This window comes from Ctenopharyngodon idella, chromosome 16 (genome assembly GCF_019924925.1).
Source record: "Ctenopharyngodon idella isolate HZGC_01 chromosome 16, HZGC01, whole genome shotgun sequence".
NCBI classification, from domain to species: Eukaryota; Metazoa; Chordata; class Actinopteri; order Cypriniformes; family Xenocyprididae; genus Ctenopharyngodon; species Ctenopharyngodon idella.
Window position 1 is genome coordinate 24167001 of NC_067235.1, and position 27095 is coordinate 24194095.

The following is a 27095-nucleotide window of genomic DNA, read 5'->3' on the forward strand; positions in this document are numbered from 1 at the left end:
CATTTTATTCTTTGCCATTTATCACATAATTGAACACTGGGTGTATTACAACTTCATATAGACTGTCAACAGTAAAAAAAAAAAAAAAAGGTATGGCTAAGAGTGGTCCAGACCAACCTTACGAACGAATGACTTACAGAAGGTATACTTAACTAAGAGCATTTCGGGAAACACGTATTAACATTAAGGAACAGCTTAAGGTATAATTTAAGAATGACGTAGAGTTCAGAAGGTTTCGGTAAATCCAGCCCAGTTTATCAATGTTATTGGACAGTTTTAATATTGGTGCATCCCTAATAAATTTGAACATTACAATGCTGCTCCACCTTCTTTTTATTTTTTTCAAATATGCAGAAACACAAACCTGTATTGCTATTTGAGGCCACATAACGGTAAACTCAAAATAATTAATTTGCAGAACTTAAATAGGCCAAAAAGAAATTTTAGATGCAACCATTCATTTTTTAGAAACATCAGTATTTTTACAGTGCATACACATCCAAACACACACAGACTCAGCTGAATTTTAAAGCAATTCACAAGCTTGACAGGCATATGGAGTACCCTGCAGTAGTGCGACACAAACACTGCTGTAAAGAAGTTATCTGACAGCAATGCAGGACAGATAATTCAAATTACAGCCTCAATATGCGACTGTGACACCGGTGCTGATGATATCAAATTAGCACTGCCCCGGGTTCTTATCTCGTGCTGATTTGAATCAATGACTGCCATAAACTGCTTATAATGTGACATAACATATAATCATTCTATGCGAATATTTTGACATACTGAATTTCTGAATGTGTCAGAGCAGGTGGTTTTACCATCTTCCTGGTTATTATGCGGCCACAGATGAACGTGGGAGGCGGGTGACGGGTAGTCACATTATCATGATGTGACTTTACAGTACAAATTATATCGTATTACTGACACCTGCCCTGATGAGTCAGAGCGATTTTGTCAGATGAACTGTTTTGGAAAATGCCACGTTTTCGGTGCAGAGTGCAGCCACATTATTGACACAATCTCCCTCGCAGAGAACATCAGCATGGAATCCACACAGAGGGGTGATGAGTAAACAAACCCACAGCTCTGAATACAAACACCTCCACATATGCGCACACACACACACACACATAGGTAATCTTAAGGGGAACGGGAGCGTGTAATCTATGGTAATGACAGCCACCCACCCTGTGTGATGGAGTATTCCCAGGCCTGACGAACAGAGCTCCTCATCAGTCAGGATGCTCAGGCATTACTAATGGATGTGAGGGGGCAGAGAGTCACACCAGAATGATTATAAGTGCAATACTTTAGAGTGATGTGCGAACAGAAATCTTCCTCCTCATTTGTATAGGGATCAATGATAGATGAGATGAAAACACTCATAAATTCTAGTCTGAAAAAAAAAAGCGATTAACTTGTAATAAGGTTCTGATGCACTTTAAAGAACAACATGATGTAACTGGAGCTAGTCGGGGCACAAAGTAAATGAAAGGAAAAATGTGTGTGTATTGTGTATATATATATATATATATATATATATATATTAGGGGTGTGACAAGACAGGTAGGTCACGAGACGAGACACGAGATTGAGTTCACGAGAACGAGACGATATTTTTACACACTATTTTTAAAGTCCCTGTAAAGTCAATTCTGAGAATTGTTTCTAAACACATTATAAATGTTACAAATGTATTACTGAAACACATTACAAAGATTGTGAACTATGTAGTACTGAATTGTGAAGTTAGAGCGTTAAACAGTTTTTCATCAATTCTGTGTTCAGGATTTTTTGGGCGGAGCTAAAACGGGGGCTCGATGACGCACTGGACCCCCCGAGCATTGCCCCGCACTAACACTATATAACTGTCGATGACGCACTAGAGCGGCTCGACCGCTCAATCTCGAGTGTCATTGCCGTTAGTTATACAGCCTAACGTACATTTTGCTAGTGCCTTCGTCACGCAAATGCATATTACCTGGTTGCGATAATATATAAAACAGCTCTGTCTCCTTATTTAAATTTCCTAAAAACGATGATATGAAGAAGGGGTGGATTAATTTTGTGTCTGCAGTGATCATTTTACACCGGATAGTTTTACAAACTTTCATCAGAGACAACTGGGATTCACTGATAATCCGCTGTGATTGGTGAATGGGGCTGAACAGACTATCTACCGCCTTGGCAACCCTCTAACGTGATTCTTTTGTTTATATGCATCAGTATGTTTGACTCATTAGACAAGTAAGTTGAGACGGCAGCTCTCGCGAGTGGGTGTGGTATCAGCACCGACAGCGGACACGCCCCCAGCGTTTGAGAGCAGAGAATACTACTTATTTTTTCACGATTTTGATAACTTATTTCATTTACTTTGCGATTTTTTTTTTTTAATCATTCAAATTTGGCTGGGTGGTTAATAACTCATTTTTCTGTGGTGTAACAAACTCAGAACACGTACTTTAATATGGCTTTACAGGGACTTTAAGAAATCCTCAAAGATGAAATACATGACTAGAAAAATAATCTGCAAGTGCAATTGTAATGTTTTACCATTCATCTTGTAATGAATGCCATTTCAGCTCTACTTTCAGAGTATGAATTATCATATGCAGTAAAAGACAACAATACTCAAGCACTGTAAAAGGTTTTGCCACAAACTCAACTGACTGGCTTCTCTCCTGTATGATTTCAGTCTCTTCAGACCTTACTGTACACGATTTATGAGCTTCTACAACTTTTGACCTCCTAACTGAACTCCTTTCCACAAATTGATCATAGAAATAAAACAGTATAAATAAAAATGTTAAAACTTTACAATAAGGTCTCATTTATCAACATTAGTTAATGTATTAACCAACATCAACTACCAATGCGCAATATATAAATATATATATATCACAGTGCATTAACTAATGTTAACAACTTTTGATTTTAATAATGTATTAGTAAATGTTGAAATTAACATTAACTTAGATTAATATATGGTGTAGAAGTATTGTTCTTCCTTAGATCATGTAACTAAATTTTACTAATGTTAACTAATGAAACCTTATTGTAAAGTGTTACCATAAAAATGAATAACAGTTTTCTTTTAGTCTTATTAAGTGCAAACAATAAGTGCAACCATAATCAAAGTACTCTCTCAATATTCAAAGTGTAAATAAGGCCAAATGGCCTTGTAAATAAGAGTAAATAAGGTTACAACTACACAGCTCAGCCTAAGATAGCTTTCATATTGGGAGATATTTACATGCATCAGGGAGACGCTTTTAAAATGCAGGGTATTGAAATCGCGTTTCAATACGCGTTCGCGTTTACTTTCACTTTCGCGATCGCGCATACTCTGTGAATAGGGAGCGGCGGCGACCGTTATCCAACTGAATTAAATGGTTTAACTGATTAACTGCTTTTCACCTCGACGAGAAATCTCGTCACAATTTAATCTCGCGAGATCTCGTCACACCCCTAATATATATATATATATATATATATATATATATATAAATAAGGGGTGTAATGGTACATGTATTCGTCCCGACCCTTAATGGTACGGGCTTCACGGTTCAATGCATACATGCAGTCAGACGACGAATACAGTCAGTCACAAACGATCCACACTCCAATCCAGAAGGGTGCGCGGTAATGCAATGCTGTTTGCTAACCGCTCTGAAACGTGCACGTGTAATCTCTCAACCAGTTTCAAACACGGAAAGACATCAATAAAACAGCTTGAGATTAATATCTCGCATAGCATTACATTTACTTCAGGCAAGTCATTTAGTGTCTACAGCATGTTAGTTCACTAGAGAAATGAACTCTAGAGGTTACCATTTCACTAAATACATGCACTATATTAGCTTATATATTCATTATATTTACCTGTTGGTAATGTCTTAATTATTTAATATATGTTTAAATACATTTTTCATTAAACAAGTTATGACAGTAACTGTGTAAATGATTATATTTCAAAAATGAATTGCAGTAGAAAAATAATTGAATAATAAATTTATAATTAGATTTATACATTAATGCAAAACCTGCCTTATGTGCAATTTATGTTTTATTTTATTTTATTTTTTTTATTTGTTTGTTTGAGTATTGATTATTATATCTTAAATCAATATACCAACTGAATTTAATAGTTTGGGCTCTGTTGTTAATTGTAACCTTTATTATAGTAATGTGCAAGAAAGGGCTCCCTGTATAGTTTACAGCATTAGCTGAGATCTGACCATAGAACGTTTGAAAAGTAACTGACACTACAGGAACTTCAAACGGGACGGGTTCTATGGTCAGATGAAACAAGTACCCCATAATCAATGAAATATACTGCTGTATCTTTAATGTTGTGGGCCTAATTTTCTGCCAGGGATCCTGGACATCTTGTTCAGATACATGGCATCATGGATTCTATCAAATACCAACAGATGTGTGTGTGTGTGTGTGTGTGTGCGTGTGTGTGTGTGTGTGTGTGTGTGTTTCTAAAGTATTTTAATCTGTGATTAAAAACTAAGATCAGAATCGATTCAGAATAAAGTTGAGAATAAAGCGTGCCAAGTTGATGCTTCCTCTGCAGACTGCTTACTCTCGTGTGTCACGTGACGAGCGGGTAATCACAGCCTTTGCACATTTTTTAAAAATCGCGTTTTGACACATCGTGTTATTAGCGCAAATGCGATTAATCGTTCAGCCCTAATTATAGGTGAAGACTCAGGGCTGTTATCTTGGCAAAAGGAGGTTGCAAAAAGTACTGAATAAAAGGGTATGATTACTTGTGAGCAATGTGTATTAGAAAAAAAAACATTTATTTCATAATGAGATTTTCCTCCCATTTAAAAATCTTATTCTCCAACGAAAGGTTATATTTTTGTAAATTTTTAAAATAAAAGATCAAAAGGATTAACGATGCAGATTTATTTTCACAGCCTTCTTTGGTCATATTTACCAAGGGTATGAATAATTTTGAGCACAACCATATGTTTTACTCATGAAAGCAGCATGAATTTATTTCAGCTCTCATATTAACACTGCACAAGTGAGCAAGCAGAAGCGTAGGTGCAAGTAGAGTTTTAGCACTGAGCCAATTTTTACTACGCATCATGCACTGAACTCAGCAGAAAATGTCCAAAATGCACTATTAACCTTTTTACCAGCACAAACTATTACAACAGTGTTGTCACAATACTGAAATTTCTAACATAAAATACCATGAAAAAGATATTCAATCACATTTTTGATACCATGGGGAAAGTTTGCCACAACATTAAGAGCATCAATTTGAAACAGTAAAGTTAATGTTCTTTTGAACATAGTCAAAGTATTTTCTTGTCAACTGAAACTCTGCTCTCTAAGATTCATTAGGCCTGATATTAGCTCTTAGTGGGATTTTATAATAATAATACTAATAATAATAATAATATCTTCACTTGCAAGAGTTAAACCTTCCATCTTGTATTTTGGAAGAAAACTGTAGGGAGAATTATATGATAAAAGAAAAGGGATGCAGCAATATTAAAATTATGACCAATATAGATATTACATAAATAAATAAATAAAAACATTAAAACTAAAATTAACCATTTAAAATGCTGCAAGTGAATTTAGGCATCACAACATTATAATGTACAGTATTAAGGATTATATAGTTTTGAAATTTACTAAATATTAATGTATATATAAATAAGATATACATTAAATAACATTAAATATATACAGTACTGTGCAAAAGTCTAAGGCCACCACCAGCTTTGTTGTTTTAGCAATGTTTTAATGACCATCCATATTTATTTTTCAGTCTCTTTATTAAGATACAAACAGAAAATAAAGGAAATATGTACACAAAATGTAAAAAAAACAAAACAAAAAAAAAACAGACAAAAATGACTTCTTCAAGCAAAAATCAGTATTTAGTGTGACCTCCTGAACTTCTTCCAGTTTCTCAAAGAAGAAAGCCTTTTTCTGATTTTTTCTTTTTTTTAATACTGAAAAAATTTCCTGTATTTTCTGGTTATATTCTAATAAAGAGACTGAGAAATAATTATATATGGTCATTATACCATTGCTAAAACAACATCTAATGGTGGCCTAAGACATTTGCACAGTACTGTATATATAAAACATTAAAAAGAAATTGTCTAATAATCTGTAAAGTACCAGTATCCCTAAAAAGACTGTCTGTTGTGTTTAATGCACAACCATTGCACATTCTATTTAGTAAATCTGACTGAATCTACACACAATCCTACACTTTGGCAATTGGATTTGTTTCCATGTAGATTAATTACCATTTGAATGTAAATGTAATCACCCTCATCATTTCAATTAGATTATAGGATGATTACAACAATTCACAATAGGCAACTCTTATTTAATGATATGATAATAAAACGCAAGTCTGTTGTTACAGTTACGCAGCTTTGCTTACGTAATGCTTGTGCATGCAATGAAACAGGCCTTATTCTTGTAACAAAAGTAGAATGAATGTGTGTAAACACATTGTAAAAACATTCTTATGTAAATTGTTGCATTCAATTCAATAGGACAATTCACGCAGAATGGATTTACGCAGAAATTTGTTCTGCTTGTGTTTCATAAACAAGGCCATGTGTGAGAGAGAATTATTCTAAACAAAGTCTAAATGACGGCTGAGTTTTTTCTTGCCAGGTTATTCATCTTAATGAGAAAGTTGTGCATTTGAGAATAGCACAGAGACTTATCAGATGACTGAAATGCTGAGGCACTGATGCATTATGGGTAGGTTCACCAAAAATGCTGTTTTATGCTGTTTCAGGTTGAATACCCACTGCTGCTACCGTGAACTAATATATTGGTGCATGTTTGTGTGTCAGAGTGAAAGCCAGGGCTGGGAGTGGATTTTGCTGTTTTTCCGGAGATGGAGTGATTTTGCCGAAGGCAGTATGTGTACGGGGAAGTTGGACCCCTCTTGCTTGGTCTTAAAAAAAACACTTAAAAACAGAGAGAAAGCAGCTGGTCTACACGCACACACTCAATCACACACATTCGGTTGTAATGACTGTGTTTGGGTTTATCTGAGTGAGCCTGATGAGTGTATTGTGGTAACTGAATAGCTCATCAGAGGGAGGAAATGTGCGCAACAACACACACACATCCACATGAAGAGATCCAATCAACACGGGCACAGATACTCACGTTCATTAGACTAAAGAGTGCTCAAAGATTCTCCAACTTGCTTAAATGCTCAGACTCGCCCACTCACACACACACACGCACATACCAAAAAAGATGTAAACACACATGTAAGCGTATATCTGATTATACATTTATGCCTTGCCTAAAGCACTTTTCTCTCTAAATTAAGTTAATCAATTAAAACATAACTCTCAGAGGTATTCAAAAACATTAATAATTAAATGAATTTAAATCATATTAATTAAACATACATAAAAAAAGCAGCTGTATTAAGAAAGGCAGCCTTACAGAAGTGGACTGGAGTCAAGGGGGAAATTTACCAAGAGAAAATCGTACCCATTGAGAGTGCAGATTATCTACATGGTTACAAACCAGGTGACAATGCAAACACATCCACAAATCAGAGCTGATCACCATTTGTGCACTATCTTGTCCAGTTCTGTGCTACTGTAGGTTGCCCTCCACCACTGCGTTTTAGGCATTTGACTGTTTAAAATGCCAAAAGTGTGTTCACTACACTGCACGTCTGGATATGTGCCCAGTTATAATGCTCTTCCTCATTCTTTTTTTCATCATTCATAAATAACTCCTGCCACGATCAATAGAAAATGTAAACAAACATCTTTCTTGAACATTTTTCTGTTTACCATCTGCTTTCTATGGACAGTAATTGTGCAATGTTAATTGTGCCAGGCAAATAGCCCAGAGTTTGTGAATAAGACATAATTTGGATAGAATGGAATCATGTTTGCGTTCATATTGTCTTGAAAAAAAAGACATAAATACATTTTTTTAATCGATCCTTTAAACCTACTGAAACAAAAACGGTTTGCATGTTTATATATTATATTTTATACATAAATTACATAAAAACATGAAAATGTAATATAATATAATATAAGGAATAATTGACGACGGTCCGTTGAATTCTTAGAAAATAATGCACATTATTTTCTAAGAATTCAACGGCCCGGAGTCAATTATTCCGCTTATACTATGGTTACCACACCTCAAGACACTGTTCTGATGTTGTATTTCAAGACATTTGTCAGGTTTTTGTCCTTAAAACACTCTTGTGTGTGGGACTAATTTCTTACGCATCTCATCCCAAGCCTCTGTTGCTAATTCCAAAACGTCATTTCAGAACTAACGAACGCTTGAGCCTTGATAGCAGAATAATACTGTTGATACAGTTATTAATGCAATTAGAGAAAGAGAGAGAGAGAGAATAAGCAGCATATTTGAATTAGCCTACCTGATCTGTGCGTCTCTAACGGCAGCAGTGTATCTACTAATAGCGAAACTGTAAGTTTATCTCAAGAACCGCACAGTTATTACTGTATCTCACTGGTGAGTCATGTATCTTAAGTTGCTAAACTATTTTACTGATTAATTTGTCAGAGCAGTGCTGACCAAACGTTTCTGCGCGAGTGTGTCCGTACTATACAGTATGTGTGTATGTATGAAAGAGAGAGAGAGAGAGAGAGAGAGAGAGAGAGAGAGAGAGAGCAAAAGAGTATGCGCTTTCAAGACACAATAAAATTGTGGCAAAAACCATGACAAAAATTTGATGTTTTCATCCTATTGTTTACTATATTTATTTGCTTGGTCAGTGTCATTGTGGGTTTTAGTTCTTTTGTGGTTGTAGGCTGTAAGGACCTATTGAAATAACTGAAAACATTTGGCAAAGTGATATGGAACTGCAATGCGTCAAGACCTGCCTGAATTACTTTAGCCTTTTCCCTGAAAATAATTTCACACCTTAGAATATTGGTCAACCAATAAGATTCGAGCATTCAACAGCCCCGTAGTATAATATAATATAATATAATATAAGAGCACATTATTATAGCTAAAATAAATTAGATTTTAATAATGACAGAGCTGCATATATAAAAATACACATACTGTAAAAATCAGTTCCCAATTTTTCAATAAATAAGATTATTTGCCATTAAAAGTGGCAAACAGTCAAATAGTCATAGCTTAGTGCTTCGGTCTATACTGTACCTGTAGATGTGGAAAGGGTTAAATGGGAGCTGTATGGTAAAATATTTTGTACACAGATATTATCAAAGCAGCAAGTCTTGCAGATTGTCAAGAGTTGGCTTCTAGCCACATAAGAATTCTTTTGCCTCATTATTTCGGTTATTCATGCTGTTCAGATCAAAGAACCCACACAAACACACACAAACAAACACCTACCTAAATAAACCTACCTATTCACTCTCACACTTAAGCATAAGACGCTTGCACAAACAGGATGTCACCTAAATCCATTCAAAGGCTGTAAACAAGAGAAAATCAATTGCCCCAAAGCCGAAATGCCATTCAGATACCAACTTCCTCTGGACCCTGAACAACATTTGTGTGGAGTGCAGAAGACAGGAACTTTTCCGACCTTCTTACTTCAAGCATGTAACGCATCAACAGACACACAAATGCATGCACATGTCAAAACAAAACATACACTGTTTCCTGTTTGCTTCCTGATTCCATTCAGAGAAGGGTTTCCACAGGTGTGCGCATCCAAAACAGACCACTGTTTATTCTCATGGTCAGACGCTGCCACTTTCTGTTTGCCCTTGTCGACTGACCTCGGTCCAAAAATATAGATGAATGTAAATAAATAATTAAACTGACTTAGAAATGAGGACACAACTGAATATATAAAACACACACAAACAAACACAGACATGCAAAGAGAGAATATCACACCCTCCAGGATCCTGCTGTCACTGCAACCTTGACCCCATGAGTCTGACTATGCCCGAAGCAGTGCATTGTGGTCTAGTGGATGCCTCCAAGTCAGCATGGATAAAAACTGTGAGTCATTCTCTTATCGCTGCAAACTGCTAATGTATTATACTGCCTAATGAAAGCTGGAGGGAATCAGCAACGTAATAAAACAACATCATAATTAAATGACTAATGAGGATAAAAAATATAGGAAATATATGAATATTGGCCCAGTTTAGGAACTGCTGCTGGTTGAATTAGCTCACATCAAAAGTTGAATGTATATATATATATATATATATTAGGGTTGTCAACGCATGCGATTAATTAAAAATACTTAACGCGTTAAAATAATTTAATGCCAAAAAATTACGGAAGCATGTGAAATTGCGTCACACAGTTAGATGATTATATCTGAGATGGCAGAGAAAATTATTCATTCCAGTGTCTGTTTCGCTTTAAAACATGAACTCTAAAAAAATTTATCTATTGACAGCCCTAATATATATATATATATATATATATATATATATATATTCCTATAGATATTTGGTTTTGACGAGGTGTGTGCCAAATTAGGTGTTATTAACAGGGATTTTAAGATATGGTTGGTAGGTGATTGGAACCTTCAGAAAACTCGATTTTTCTCAAAATTGACTTTGCTGACTCCATCGACTTCATACAGGTGTAGCCCAGTCATTTTTTTAGTTGGATTCCAACAAATCATACATCATTTTGAAGGTTTTTTTTTTTTTTTTTTTACAGAGATTGTGAAAATAACAATAACTCATTTTTGTAAATGTGCTCAATGCGACTCATTTTGCAGCACAGGTCACATATGATAATTTTGGAAGCCATAAAAATACAGTTTGTAAAATATTCCATGCTTTTCGTGGTATTAACATTAAATTATTTCTTGTATTTTAAATAATTGCAAATAATTGACTATACAAATTTCTACAAATTGATATCCCTAAACACAACATGTTAAAAACATAAAACAATATCTTCTTTACTTTTACTTACAGTTTATAGATTGTATACTTATATGTTTTGTATGGTTCATTTCATGTATATATTACTTTGATAACAATTAATATAATCAAACTGCAAAAGTAATAATTAAAAAATCAAAAAAATGTCAGACGCCCATGTAAGGACGTCACTATACCTGTGTACTATCACAGGCCATAATTACAGATGTTATTGAAAGCTACAGCAGAGCCATTTGTGAGTCTAGTGTGTTTGGGAAGGGGGAGGGGGGGTGTAAAGAATTAAAGAGGGGTTAATACCAGGCCAAAGAAATTAATTACCTGTGTTTACCTTTGTGTATTTTAATAGAATTCTTTCTTCATCATGCTGATCCGTCAGGATTGTGATTAAGGCCATGTCACCCCCCCCCCCCCCCCCCCCCCCCCCCACACACACACACACACAAACAATAAGCTTTTCATCAGTATCCCTTCATTCCTGTATGAGAAAGGAGTGGAATCAGAGGGCTAAGTGTGTTGAGTAGCAAACAAGCCAGCTGTATAAAACCTGCAGTCGTGCATTCAATCTCTCCAGGAGATCATAAATCCAAGTTATGATGAATGAAGGAGCTTAATAACACAGTGTGAAGTGGGTAATGAGCGACACTTCTAATCATATAGTTTATAATCAACAAACAGGCTGCACACGTTGAAGCTACTGCTGAAACTTGTGTCACTGCAGTTCATTTGAGGGCAACCCAGTTCACTTATGCAATTAACACAAACAGGAGATTTCCTAAGAGAGTGCTTGAGTGTGTTTTGATTAGATTAATAGAGACTCTCATTTAGCTGCATGACATCAGGAGAGTTTGCTCACTCCTTTCCTGATACATTTTTCTCTCAATCTTTTGTTTGTGATTTTATTTTGTTTATGAGGGTATTGCGCAATATTTATTTAAATTTAAAAAATCATATACTGTATAGACAGTCATATAGCAGTCATTACTCCAGACTTCAGTGTCTCAGTGTCAACATTTATTATTATTATGAATGTTGAAAACAGCTGTGATGATTAATATTTTTGTGGAAACATTTTTTTCAGCACTCTTTGATTAACAGAAATTCTAAATAACAACATTTATTTGAAATAAAAAAATTGGTTACATAAGTATCTTTACTGTCAATTGTGATCAATTTAATGCATCCTTTCTTAATATTAGTATAAAAATCAAAATAAAATCAACAAACCTTTACTACCTTTTAGCAGATTTTTATTCAAAGAAGATAAGCCATTTCTTTACTGTCCATGAAACAGCATTTTGCATAATTGTAATACTGCTATGACAATTTTTAACTGGTTACCAGCCAACTGGCAAGTAATTCCATTTTATTTACTTGTGAAAGCCAAATGAGTTAATTTTGTACCCAGACTTCTACCAACGAATTACCAAGCACAGTTAGTCAGAATGCGTAATGGATAGCAGAGCAGAGATACAGTGATTGATGCAGTAGTTAAACTGATGATTAGTGAGACTGTATGCTTTTGTGATGCTTGCTGTGACATTGCAATTACTGTTCCCTACATATACTAATAACCACTGAAATATCTTCTGAGGAAAAAGGGTTTCCTCAGAAACGTGCGCATAAGAGAGATCGTAAAAACAGCTGCTGTAAAGTAGTGTCCAGGGTGACAAAGCAGTTTTGCTGGAGCAGGGAATGTTTGGGACTGGTCCAATAAATTGAAGTGTAGCTTAATTTGATGTCTGCAGGAAAAGCATGAATAATTCTGTTATTAAGCAGCGCTAGCTCTTATTCTACTGTTTTGGGTGGTGAAAAACACAGAGAATGAACCTCCCTCCACTCTCAGTGTCAGAGGGATATTATTTTGTTTCCGCTGTATTAAATTTACCCCGTTACAGCCTTATCAGCGGAATTAAAATTAGCTTGCTTGTTGTACCATCACTGTATTCCTCTGCTTCTCACTTTTCTTTCTTCATCGCCCACTAAAATCCACACACATACAGACAGAAAGAGAGAGAGAGAGAGAGCTAAAGAGAGAAAGACTCTCTCTGGAGAAATCTTCTAGTTCATCGAGTACATCGGCAGCTGTATTGACAGTGACAGGTCGCATAACTCATATGAAAACCTCTCTCTTTAAGTTTGTTTATTGCAGGTTACTGTGTGGCTAAATGTCAGTACACCCTGCCTGAAAAATCTCCAGGCTTTAATTAGTACTCTCAACGGATGGCTTCTCCTCATCTTTGTACTCAAAATTAGAGCTCCACAACAACTTCATGCATACAGTCAGAACAACAACACTCACACACACATAACTGTGATCCACAATACAATAATTCATCTTGACACACAAATCAAGAATAAAGACTCGTCGCTCTGATAGAAAAAGAGTAAGTTGAGATGTAAGCATACTAGAGATACACAATATATTGGTACCATATACACTACCACTCTTAGAAAAAAGGTTCAGTGTGGTACAATATAGAACCTTAGGGTTCTTGACTCAATTTTAAAGAAATTAACCCATTATGCCAAAAAAGGTTCTATACAATGAGAAATGTCTTAAATGATTGCATAAGACCATCATGTTCAATGGTTATTTCAATTTTTTTCTAGTGATAAAGTATGTTTGAAAGCTGTTTAATTAATCAAATGTAATTAAAATGTAATTAAAAAGTGAATTAAAACAAATTAATTAATCAAAACTAAATCCACAAAATGATCCCATGATGGGAAAACCTTAAAAGGTTCTCTATATGAAGTTCTATATAGAACCTTTACTTCTAAGAGTGTGAGCAATATTAGGGATGTTTTAATTGATTGGAATCAGTTAATTTTGGATAATTTAAGTGTAAAAATGTCATCTAACGCTCACTTAAAGTTAAATGTTAAAAACACTAATAATAATAATTCATAACACTTAAATGTAATCTTAAGTAAATCTCAAAATGAATATCCATTTTTTATACTGTCCTTAATTCACCAGTAACATTTAAAATTTAAACTCAAATTTGTAGAATTTGAATATATTGTATAGCAATAGGCCATGAACTTGATATTTTTTGGTGGTGCGGTATATTGCCTATTGTGTTTACATAAAAATTATTGTCATCAACATTTTAGCTGATTGATCGCGCTGCCTGTTATCTCATCTGATGCGTTATTTAAAGTTTTCCAAATGACTACAGCCAGTTCGGAAGAATGAGTATAAATGGACTTGGATTCAAAGTCGCAATCCACAGCTCTGGTATGGAAACGTTTCGGCTTGGTTATGCTGTCATGTTTAACTTGTTTAGAAGGGTCAGTGCACTGCATTCTGGGAAACTCATGACAAGTAGGCAATAACAGCCTTTCATTCCTGCTGGTTACGGTTATTATCACCCAAATAAACACACACACACACACACATTACAATCTCCCATTCTGTCATGGTAGAGACTTTCTATTGACTTCTGTTGTTTTTATATTGAGTTAATGACATTTTTACAGTTTCAAGTTATTTAGTGTGTTTATTAAGCCATTTTTTCTCATGGGGACTATTTGCTGGCCCACACAATGTTGGTTATTTCAGATTTTACCATCTTTCTGTGCACATTTTGTGCTCACAATGGTCCTTAAAAACTTCTCACACAGAGTCCAGCTCCAGCCACAGAATGACTCCTTCTCTCATTCTTACCCAATCGTTTGACACAACAAAAAATGTTGTCTATCAAAAGAACCACACAACCTCCACCTTCACCTCTGGCAATGTTATCCCCATGACAACAGCAACTCACTGTTAAAATTACTATAGTAACTGGCCTCCCAACTTCCCTTACACAAAGAAAAGCTTTTCACACAACACAAGAACACACAACTTCAATCATATCAACACAAGAAAAGTGAAAAATGTGGGATTTTCCTCAGTTTCTCATAAACATACACTACCGGTCACAATCATCAGTTGGAGTGCCCTTGATAGCTACCAGAGCACTCCACCCCAGACTACTGTCATTTCCTCACAAACTACATTTCCCAGAACTCACTGCCTGGTCTCATTATCCATGATTGTTCTCTGCTGGTTCTCATTACCTCGTCAGTCTCTGCATATATAAGCCTGGTTCGTTCTGTTATTCATCGCGAAGTCTTGTGTGCATCACTACTGCATTTCTGAGCGCTCTATGATTATCTGTTCCATGGTTTTGACCCCTGCTTGTTTTCTGGATTTTCCTGTTTGCCTGAGTTTCCTGCCTGGTGTTTGTGTTGTACTGTTTACCCTTTATTTATGACCTTTGTCTGTTTTATTGGATTACGTCTTTAATAAACTACTGCATTTGGATCCACTACCTTTGCGTCTCCGAGCAGTTCATGACAGTACCAATCAAATGTTTGTGATTGGTGGCTTTTTTTGTGTTTTTTTTTTTTTTTTTTTTTTTGTAATGTTTTTGAAAAAAGTCTCTTATGTGATGGCAAAGCTGAATTTTCAGCAGTCATTACGCCAGTTTTCAGTGTTAAATGATCATTCAGAAATCATTCTACTATTCTGATTTTGTGATCAAGAAATGTTGAAAACAGTTATGCTGCATTTGTTTTAGGATTCAGCATTTATTTGAAATAGAAATGCTTAGTAGCGATGTAAAATTATTTACTGTCACCTTTGATCAATTTAATGCAGTTCAGAAAAAAATGGCAGAAAAATTACAAATTTTTAACATATGACTCCAATTCTACCATAAAGGGAACATGTTAAGTCCTTGACAGCATTTGTCTCAGGTTTTCAGACACAGCCGGACTGAGATGGATCAGTGGATTGAATGATAATTTAAATGATATTCTTGCTTATCTGCATTTCATTCATTCCTCAAATTAAGCTTATCATTTACCATTGTTCTTAGAAAAGATTTTTCTTGGAAAGATGGAGAGGGAACAAGGCACCTTAGAGACAGATGTAAACGTGTTCCTCTCTCCCCCTCTCTTTCTCTCCTCTAGACCCATTTAGAAACACTTACAGGCCATTAACAACCATTTCCTCTGATTAGAATGGCCTTTGAGTGCCTGGACAAATTGCTTTCAAACATGTTAGAAAATCCTCAAGCCAGACTGTGTGTTTGCCGGTACCCAGCAAGACCCATTCTGTCATTCTCTCTGCCTCTTGCCAACCTTGTTAAAACAGTGGAGAGATACTTTGAGCTGCGTCAGCCTCAGGCGCTCTTTCCCTCTCTCTCTTTCTTTCTCATTCTATCTTCCACCTCACCTTTCTTTTAATTCATTGCATAATTACAGTAAGTGAGGGCCATTAATGAACATCCAGTTCTGCCTACGGTTTAAAAACAATGTGGATTCTTGTCTATTGTTACTTCCTCCCACGCTAATGTCAGGAATTTTTTCTTTTTTTTATGGATTAAAAGCAAAAAGACTGGAGGCACAGGAGACCGCTGCTATGTGCTGCTGTGTGCCTGCGAATGTAGGATGACCTCTTTGATTAATTAGGCTTTCATAAAGCATTTAATCAGTTAATTGGGCATATTAGCGTTGCAGAAATGACCCACAAATGTGTTTAAGTGAAAAGGGTCCATCGTTGTGTGTTAAGTGAAGTCTGTGCGATTGTGCGCACACGTTTGTTTGTATTTTTCTGCACCGTAAGCTGAAAGGAGAGAGTGATTCATTAGCCTTCCTGTGTGATTAGAGTTCCCCGGCCGTGTTAATGTCAGGACATGCCAACACAAAGAGTTTCAGACAGGCAAACTCAGAGGACGGCTGCGGCCAGGCCTGGGGCTGAATATTAAACGCCGCCTGCTACACTCCATTAGCACGGCAACAGCGCTAACGCTCTTCAAAAAGAGCTGAGCTAAGTACAGCAGTAGCCACTCATTACCACAACAGCCGGAATCATTAGTAAGCCATTTACAATGACAGACAGAAAGAAAAAGAACAAATAATGTATCAAATTAACCTTTAAACATTCAAAACACAACATATTATTTAAGCAAAATAATAGCAATAGCTGTAACATTATATATACACTGTAGCACTGAACCACATAATCACATGCCAAATGAGATATCAAAGCTTGCAGACTGAGTATATATAATGGGACATGCTGATTTACATGTGCATTGAGAAGTAAGGAGCATGTACATAAATACATAATATACGTGTGTGTGTTTCAGGTATCCCCTACATTATGGGGACAAATCTTTGACCTTGTGGGGACATTTTTTGGTACTCATGAGGAAAACAGCTTATAAATCATACCAAGTGACGCTTTTTAAAAATATAAAAATGCAGAAAGTTTTCTGTGATGGGTAGGTTTAGGGGTAGGGGATAGAATGTACAGTTTGTACATTATAAAAATCATTATATCTATGGAAAGTCCCCATAAAACATTGAAACCCAACATTATTGTGTGTGCTCATTAGTGTTTGTAGTGTGCACTTGGACAACTGCCTCTCCACATGACAGCCCTATGAGGCCAACAGAAACTTAAGAGCACCTGCTCCTTTTTGTTAATTAATTTTTTTATTTGGTACAGTGTCAAAATGCAAGTTGTGGCATCACAGATAACAGTTTCTTTGGCAGCTCTTAACTAGAAAGCACAGAGTGGAATTATAGAAGTCGACTGGCAGCGGTTCAAAAGAATTCAAGAGCTAATATGCAAGTAGCAGGAACAGTAAACTCAATAATCCATATACAGACTAGCAATAAAATATCCTTTTTAACTATGAAGGCATTAGGTAGCTGATGGTTTTCAAAACAGCCTGACATTTCCTGACCATAAGGCTCATGAGTCATTAAAGTAGGGCTGGACGATTAATCGAAAAGTAATCGAAACCGAAATTCAGAACCTCTAACCGACATAATTTTCCCATGTTGGTTATTTAGTTTTTTTTAATCATGTTAATACTTCCCACTTAAAAACATACTAGCGTGTGTGTTGCCACGTGACTCCGCCCCGTCCAGTCAACACGCAGGTGAACGCAGAGTCAACACATGCTGTGTTCGAAATCACCCCCTATACCCTCATTCACTATTCCCTACATTACTCCACTAATATAGTCCACTTGAAGGAGTGAATGAAACGAGTGAGTAAATTCGGAGACTGAGTGCGCCGGAAGGGCTGCCGATTTCGCACTACCATTCAAAAGTTAAAATGCATAAAACGCAATCATAGAGACTCAATTTAAAATACATTAAAAAACTGAATCAACCCCAAGCAAATGATAAAAGATTTTACTTCTTCAATCATTTTCATTCTTTTAATGAGGATTTTTCTTAATTATTAAAATAGGTGTATTCAAGTCAATGTTTGTGTGAATAATTAATTTTGAATAAATTAAGACAAAATAAGCATCACTTTTAGCTCATAAACCCCCCATATTCAATGCACACAAATCCATAAAGAAATGCCTCTCTATATCAGCTGCAGCCAATGCAAACTGACAAGCCCCTTACCTAACGCAATAGCTGCAATGTTTTAGAACTAATTAAAACTCATTGCCTCTGCACATAAATTGTGCATTTGTGTCTCACTCATGGAGGCAGAGCTATCAACATATGCTTCTTCAGTGGTATACATGTTTTAAAAATGCGGTGGGAGACGGCAGTTTGGAATGCAAACCGGGTCCCTGCTGCGGCTCGACATCAAACATCCACACAGCGTCATGGGCGGAGTGAGAGGGAATAACCCAGATACTGAGCGAGTTCAGCACAAGATCTGCTTGGAGCGTCTCCACATAAAGTGAAGATGGAGCCCCATAAGACGATCTTGATGGTACTGGGTGAACCACAGGACATTGGAACCGGTGTTGACTGCTGTAGCGGAAAGCTGATCCAAATAAGTACTCTGGGACACCTAACTGAGACTGAGACATTCCAGTCCAAAGACTTAAACAGGAGACTCAATGATGGGGAACATTTCAGTAAGGTTTAGTTTTTGTCTTAAGGCTACACCACAGGAAATGAAGTAAGATTCAGCTGTTTTGCTGTTCTAAAGAGCAGAATCTGTCGAATCTCTCATTTATGACAATGTATGCTGGTCTGGAGGGGAGAGAACTTAGATTCATAAAAAAATGCAATTCATACAAACAATGACTACGTTTGAATACTTCTCTTAGGATAAGCATGTTTTTATCTCATTTTAATATTTTTTGAGGCATAAAGTCAAAAATGTCAGGATGTTACGACGGTTCTTAGGGCAAGGTTAGTTCATGTATAAAAGTCATGTGGTGACTTGTGAGTGAGACCAATGTTGGGTAAGCTACTCTAAAAAAGTAACTAATTGCTACTAATCTTCAACAGTGTAAATAGAATACTGTACTAATTACTCTCTCTAAAAAGTACTGGATTACTTATTACTAATTACTTTCTAAATCCCATATCTAAATCCCTTATCAACCTCAACTAGTTGAACAATAAAAGGACAGACACGAAACTGCACTTTTAATTCTTTCAAATTAACAATATTCAATTGCATGAATTATTATTTTTGAACTGCCCAAAGTGTATAAAGGGAGAAGGTTACTTTAAAAGCACACATTTTAACATTAGATATTAAATTTTGATGTTAAATCCACTATTGTTTTATATAGATTTGTTCTACAGTCTATACACTATTTAATGCAATTACATCAGAAGTAACTGTAAATAAATTACATAAAAATTAAGAGTAATCCCTTTATTTTTTTAAGGGAAAATTAATTAAATTACAGTAATTAGATTACTTAGTAATTAATTACACACAACACTGGGTGAGACTCCTCAAAAAACTGACGTTTATGAATGATGATGATGAATGTTTAAAAGTGATATTTATGAATGAATAAGTAAAAAGTAAAAAGTACTTCAAAACTTTCTGGAAAATAATGGTTACTCCATCTATTCAAGGTTCACGAACAATATGTTTATACTTCATATTTTATGGTGACACCACATGACATTTTATAAGAAACTTTTCTTTGAAAATGGTAGGGTAGGCCTATAAACATTTTTCAGAAACATATGAAGTCACAACAAATACAAAGAGTAGCCTACATTTCTAAGAACCTGGCACATCTGTTTTAAACTAGATTTTTCTTTTCTTTATTGTCTGCAACCTTCTCCATGTCATTGAACCTTTGAACAAACAACCTGACAACTTGCACCAGTGAGGTGCCCTCTAGTGCTGGGATAGAGAACAACTGGAGCATGACATGCCTGTTTTGCGTGTATGCTGGTGTACAGTGTACATAGGTGAATATTTAAATTACAACCAGCATTTCTTCCTCCATAAGAGACAGCACTTCCTATTACTAAACCAAAGCATGTCATATGTTAAACGGAAGCATACATTCCCATACAGCTTTCTTTTGGCCATAACAGCACCTAATTTTCTTACACAAAGCACCACGTCAGAACGTCAAAATGAACATGTTAAAGGCATTTATCAAAGCTTAAATGATTTATTGCATATCTGACTTTTTAAGAGCACATCACTGCAACATATGCAAACTATTATTAATCTGGATGTGATGCAAGACAATGGGGCTGTCAGTCAGAGTGGTTGAGAAACTCGAGCATGTCATTCTGCAGTCTGTGTGCATATGAGTATGTGCCTGCATGTGTCTGAGAGGGTGTGTGTGTGTGTATGTGTGTCCTCCTCGTGCTTTGAGTTAGAGTGAACATGGCACTCTGATTTAAGCTGGAGCAAATGCACCCTTCACAACAGCTGCTCTGAAATTACCCATCAAAACCATCACCACTGAGCCCAGCTTCTTTCCAATCAGCCCGCACTGTCTGTCCATCCTGTGGTTCCGGCCAAAGTGGAAAACACACACATGCACTTCCCATTCTCAAGGTACATCAAGTACAAGTCTCAATTTGCGTATTCATGCCGGTCTTTGATTGCGTATAAGTCTTCACAAGCATACTGTACATAATTTTCTCGACAGGATAAAGTCTGGACCGGATGCAAAGTTTAGATACATACACCAGTATAGCCCCAATTAAGCATATGTATGGCAGGTTGAAACCATGCCCTTATGTCTTGTTAAATATTGCTTTACAAGCACTAAACGTCCTGTTATATCCTTATTTTACCTTATTATATAACTGCTAATTATCTGAAGCAACAAACAACAACATTAAAGTCATTTAATAAGCTGACTAAACTCTATACAACTATAATATCACCTGTGGAAAAGGCCCATGAAGCCTCGCTAAGAATTACATGTGATCTGGATTCACCTGCAGTTCGGGATAGAGTACAACTCCAAATATGACAGACATCTCAGGAAACGCAGTTTGATCTGTTTTACAATGGATTAGACCATCAGTGGATTCCCCATTCAGTTGCTGCAACACCCACAGGTGGGTTAACCTAGAACCAGAACAGTACTTGAGTTCAAAGTTTAACATACAACTCAATTGTCTGAGCCCAACACAGCAAGACCTGCCATCAGTCTCTGTTAGGAGAGCGTCAGGGGTCAGCGTTCTCCGCACAAATAAAGCCACCAATGCCTCATAAACTCACAAGCCTGACATTTGAGATATGCAGTGATGCTTTACACATTACATACATAAAATCCCTCATCCCTGCTACATAAAACAAAATGCTTTTAGGATTTTGCTGTCTAATGCAGTTTACAAGTGAAGGTCATGTTGATGGCATGAGTTTCATAGATCATCAAATCCTCTCTTCACCTGTGCAATAATCATTATATTTCATCCAAAGGTGTTCCTACTTAGTATATTGCCAACAAGAACGTATATATGTCCAGATTTTACGTTTTATAAACATACTTTTTAACTAAGAGACCTGGAAACTAAAACACAAAACCAATTCAAAACAACAGAACATTCTAAATGAGTTCCTAATAGCGCATCGTGGCAATATCGTTAATGAACAAAAACGACGATTTGAGCAGTATTACCGGTGATTCGCCTCCGGTGCTTTTGCAAAGCGGACCCCGGAAAACTCCTTTGATGCTCCGGTAGTGTCCATTGCTTAGGTGCGTGGAGCTGATCACAAGATAGTAGCACGCCATCCGGTCCAGCGTCACCCATGAGCGGGCTCCAGGGACGGCCAGGCGAGCAAGTTACTTTGGAGATTATCTCGCAGGGGTTACACCGAGTGGAAGTAGGCAGAGGACGGTCTGTGATCGCCGGTCCGCTCGCTTCAGTCAGTACTGGACGTCGTTACGAGGACACGCCGATAAAATAAGAATCTGCTGTTAGTGCAAATCGGAAACACTGTTCACACTTCTGTCACATCCTCTGTCTGTTTTCCTCTTCAAGAAGAGACAAGCACCTGCTCTCCAGCCCAGACGGATGTTACTGAATGTTGCTCTGGAGTTGCCAGGATTGTTCAGTCCCACAGACTCAAACGTTTAGCATTGTTTATATCCAATAAAACACTACAACTGAGGTAATGTCCTCTCAAACACCCTCCAAAAGTCACGTCTGTAGAGTGATGTAAAAATAAACATTATAGTGCTAATTCAGTAATGTGGTACTTTTAAATCTGAGTATTGTTGTGATTTCAATTGAAGTGCGCGCGTGTCTTCAATTGACCGGTCAACTCCCTCATATATATAAAAATTTGCTGGATGTCCGATCGCAGATGCTTTTTCCCTGCGCCGAAACGATCCGCGCTCTGAGCTCTGTCCAAATGAGTGTAAAGCAGAGATTCCCTCCGTTTCTCTCTCTATCTCGCGCGCGCTGACTCTCTCTCCCTTTCTCTGCTAAGGAGGGATTTGAGGGAGAGTAATAAAGCTTTCAACTGAACGTGGGCAGTTTTTTGGCGCTGCCATGCAATCATTTCTTTAAGAAACACCTTCACGCGCATGTGAGCTTGCTTCTATCTATCTATCTATCTATCTATCTATCTATCTATCTATCTATCGTTACTGGACATTGATTAATATTCACGTTACGACGCGACATTTTCGAGGAAGGAAAATATTTGATAATAAAATATTTGATATACTGTATTTTATAAAAAAAAAAAAGTAAAACTTTGTTTTTAAACTGTTAAACTTAGCAATTTTCATCATGGGATTGGTAAACACAATAGTTAGATAAACATGAAAAATAATTTTTGATGCTTGTTAAATTTAATTAAAATAAGTTAAAACAACACAATTGCTGAACATTTTCTTAATTTAATTGTGTCCAATCTAATTATGTAAAACTGAAGTTTACTTCTTGTTCATTGCAAACATGTGCTATATTAGCTACAGAAGCTATTTAAAGGGGTGTCCCTAGAATGTGTCTGTGAAGTTTCAGCTCAAAATACCTCACAGATCATTTATAATACCATGTTGTAAATACAAATTTTGAATGCTAGCAAAAACATGCTGTTTTTTGTGCATGTGTCTTTAAATGCACTTCCTTCAACAGCCTCTGCCTGCATCTGATACTCTGCCAAATACTAATAAAACATCTCCTTGGTTTTGATTAACATCTATTGTGATCACGCTCATGGACATTGCAGTTTTTCTTCATCATGAAAGTTTATTATCTGCATGGGTTTTAAAGCCTTATCGGTTTAAACTTTTAATTTATCGTTTTCTGACACGCACAGAAAGCTGGCTGTCAGACGGCACATCTCATGAGTATTAAACTAACTTCTCTTTCATGTCTTATTGTGTTTAAACTGTCAAATACACAAAAGGTTATGTCAAAAACACACACCGTTCACATAAAACACGGTTATGTCTGTGTATGTAAACAGCAGGGACAGAAATCACATGTGTATATTAGATCTATGGCGCATTCCCTTTAAAAACAAAAGTAATCTACTGTGTCTTCAGCGGCTCCAATATCAGGAGTAAATGAAGACTGTTATGTTCACTCTTACATCCAACAACAAAACACCTCAAGCGCTTATGAGACATTCTTGTCGCTAGAGCTACTCCGGCATCTAGACAATAGCGGACAGTGTACAACTCGCTCAGGGTGGGGTCTATGCGAATAAGGCCAAGGAGTCCATCAGCAGTCGTGGGCATGGCCTGTACAATGTGACATCACATTGTTCGGAAAATGAAAACCGCTTGTTCTATGAGACTGTTGAGGTTTGATGGGGATTAAAAAAAAGGAGTGGGTGGATTTTTGTCATTATAGGGTGGCTGTATGCACACACTGCCAGCACACATTTATCTTCAAACACCATGTAAAAGTAATTTTTTCATAACAGGTCCCCTTTGAAAAATACAAAAACAATCAAGCGTTCATGTTACTAGTATAATCAGTTAGGTACTAATGTAATGTTAGGTAGACTAATTTCTGTTAGTGTGTCATAGCTGGAAAATTTAGGCAATCTTTACTCAACATATGGGATAAAATCTACTCAAACAAATTGAGTGCAAATTATTACCTCAATTTTATTGAGCAGATTCTTTGTTTGTACAGTGTAGCATTTGCCTGAAGAACACTCGTAAGGAATACCTCATTATCACAAGGAACACTGACAGAGAAGTATCATTTTCACTTTATCACTTCAAATTTTCATAAAATATATAAAAATGTCAGGTTTTTGTTTAAAAATTGTAAAGACAGGCTAGTTGTACTAAAAAAAAAAAAAAACAATTTGCGATGACCTTCAACAGATAGCATGCTGAAAGTTTCTTATTAAATTGCATTTAAAAATGTCAGTCCTTCTGAAAGTCATTGTACTGTATAAACTGCCTGATCTGACCCTTAAAAAATGACTTTCATTGGTGTAACCTAATGCATCCACCCAGGCTGATTCAGTCACAAAAAATAGGCCTACTATTTTTGGTTTTAATAAAACCTTTCAGTTTTGACGTTACCACAGGAAGCACATTTTTCGGTTACTTGACAATGAAATCCTGTTTAGGCCTACTCAGCACATAATGAGCAACTGCACTATAATAAACTGCCATTTAAAATGAATACTCTCTTGGATTTGCTACTGTAGAAAATTAAAGTCATTTAAAACCATTGAGAAAGTAATAAGAAGGTAATGTTAGCCGCAGGGAGAGCTGACTGGCACTGTCCACTGACTGTAGTGCTGAAATCAGAAAATATCCTCAGGATGAGAGAAATCCTGAAACGATTCATTGTACTTAAGGGTAATGAAAGCTACACCCTTTTTTGGCTGGAGGTCTGGAATGTAGATGCAAGTCAGCACGTCTTGCCTTGAATAGACTATACTGTGCCATCAGGCAAGGATAATTGGTCATTACGTTCCCTTAAAATTGGTTCAATCGATCTTAATGAGCTTTAGTGGAGGTGATTTTTTTTTAACATGACTCTCTCATTCAACAATACCTGAAATACCTGCAAGGTTTTATCATATCTGTATAAGGTTTACATCTACCAGTTAACACTTGTTTGTATTTGCAGGAAGCACTTATTTTTCTAGCAGATTACATTCTAATTTACATGCTTACCATCTGTTGATCACAACAGTATTATTTGTGAACTTCACAAGTCGCTGTGGATAAGAGCATCTGCTAAACACTTTAAATGTAAATGTAACACTATTTGTTTCTCCCTTGCTTGCTCTCTTTCCAATAAAACACATTTTTGTGTAAGTATACAACATAAATGTGTTATCATCATGCACAGGAGTCACTGAAGTTGCTCTGTGCTTTAGCAGCACTCTGAACTGCTGATGTGCTATTATCTCCAGGGTACAAATTCTTTTGTGTATATTTCAAAAAGAAGAAATACCAAATTTCAAGTTTCTCATTATGAAAAGATGCCCATGCAATCATTACAAAGCAAAGACTTGTCTGTCATTTAAAAGAAAAAAGGCTCTTTGAATTGTATTCATGAGTTACCGGATATCTAATCTTTCTAAGTTTTGCCCCCAGCTGGGGTTCTCGTCTCTTATTCTTTCATTCTCATCCAACCCCTTCACTCTATCTGCTCTCTTTTTCCTGTCACTCTCTCTGTTTTTTCATATATCCTGATGAAATTATGAAATATTAAACAGACTTTTTGGTCCATATTCCTGTCTTCCTTCGGCTGCTTTGTGTGTTTCTCACTGCAAGGCAAAAAGGAGACTGGCATGTCATGACACAAAGGCACTGAAACATGCACATACGCACACATAACACATTAATAAAGTGTGAATTCTAGGGGTCACAAACAGTATATTTGGATTCAAACATACTGAAGCAATGACTGGAACTTTCTCAGCCAGTGGAGACTGAGAGAAATGAAATATTCAGCAATCTAAATGTAAATGTAAAAGAAATTTATTGTTGGGTTTTCTGCACAATTACAGAATGCTAAATTTATTGGCTGTTCCTGCTGATATGAGACAGAAAGAGAGCTAACTTGAGTAAGGGCAAGAGACACGCCGAAACGAAAGCATGACATGAATCTACTGACATAATAATATATTTTGCTTACTTTATATACAAGGTGAATACATGCCGTATCCATAATGCACAGAAGAGGCCAGAGTCCACGAGTTCACATTTTCCATTACTTTAGAAACACATTCTGATGATCTATTTCTATAAATCAGTGGTTCTCAACTGGTGGGTCATACAGGGACCACCTTCCACCTTCATTACCCCGTTGTCAGTCACCGCTTGTGGTTCAATGGGCCCTAAAGCAAACCCAGTTGAGATCCACTGCACTAAATTACATTACAGCCAAGCTCTCAGAACTTCATTTCATACACAAGTTGGAACTTAAAGGAATAGTTCAGCCAAAGATGAAAATGTTGTCATGTATTCATCCAAATGCCATTTCAAGCTAATATATTTTCTTCTGCGGAAACACAAAAGGTCATGTAAAGAAGAAGCAACAGTCATATGCACTGCTTTTGCAGTTCTGTTGCAGTATAATATCACCATCCAGTTTGGTTGTATGGAAAAGAACATCATTTGTGTTTCACAGAAGAAAGACATGAGTACATGATGACAAACTTTTTTTATTTTTTAGCTGAACCATTCCTTTAATCAATGTCTGCATATATTAGTGGTTTGGTTTCCCAGATGTTATATTAAATGTTGAGTGTGAACAATGTACCAAAATGTTTATTGTAAAAAAAAAAATAAATAAATAAAAAAGAAAACAAAATATGGTAACACTTTACAATAAGGTTCATTTGTTAACATTGTAGGGGAATTTTACAGTTAAAGACCCAAAAGACCAGATATGGTGAATGAAGACCCGGAGTCAGAGTTTAAAAAAAAAAAAATAAATTGAAGAAAATTTTAATGAAGAATAGTTTGCAGTTTCATC

The 27095-nt window shown here is 36.3% G+C and overlaps 1 protein-coding gene across 2 annotated transcripts in view; it reads right to left on the reverse strand.

Annotated features, from left to right (window-relative positions):
• The window catches only part of LOC127497581 (zinc finger protein 804B), a 104847-nt gene extending 82253 nt beyond the window's left edge, over window positions 1–22594 (reverse strand). The window contains exon 1 of one of the 2 annotated variants that reach the window (XM_051866121.1): window positions 21800–22594. In XM_051866121.1, coding sequence (XP_051722081.1) covers window positions 21800–21913 — 114 coding nt within the window. In that variant the 5' untranslated portion in view covers window positions 21914–22594. Of the gene's footprint in view, window positions 1–21113; window positions 21527–21799 lie in introns of those variants that run through there. The other variant, XM_051866120.1, reaches the window with a different exon arrangement.
• Between the last annotated feature and the right edge of the window lie 4501 nt (window positions 22595–27095).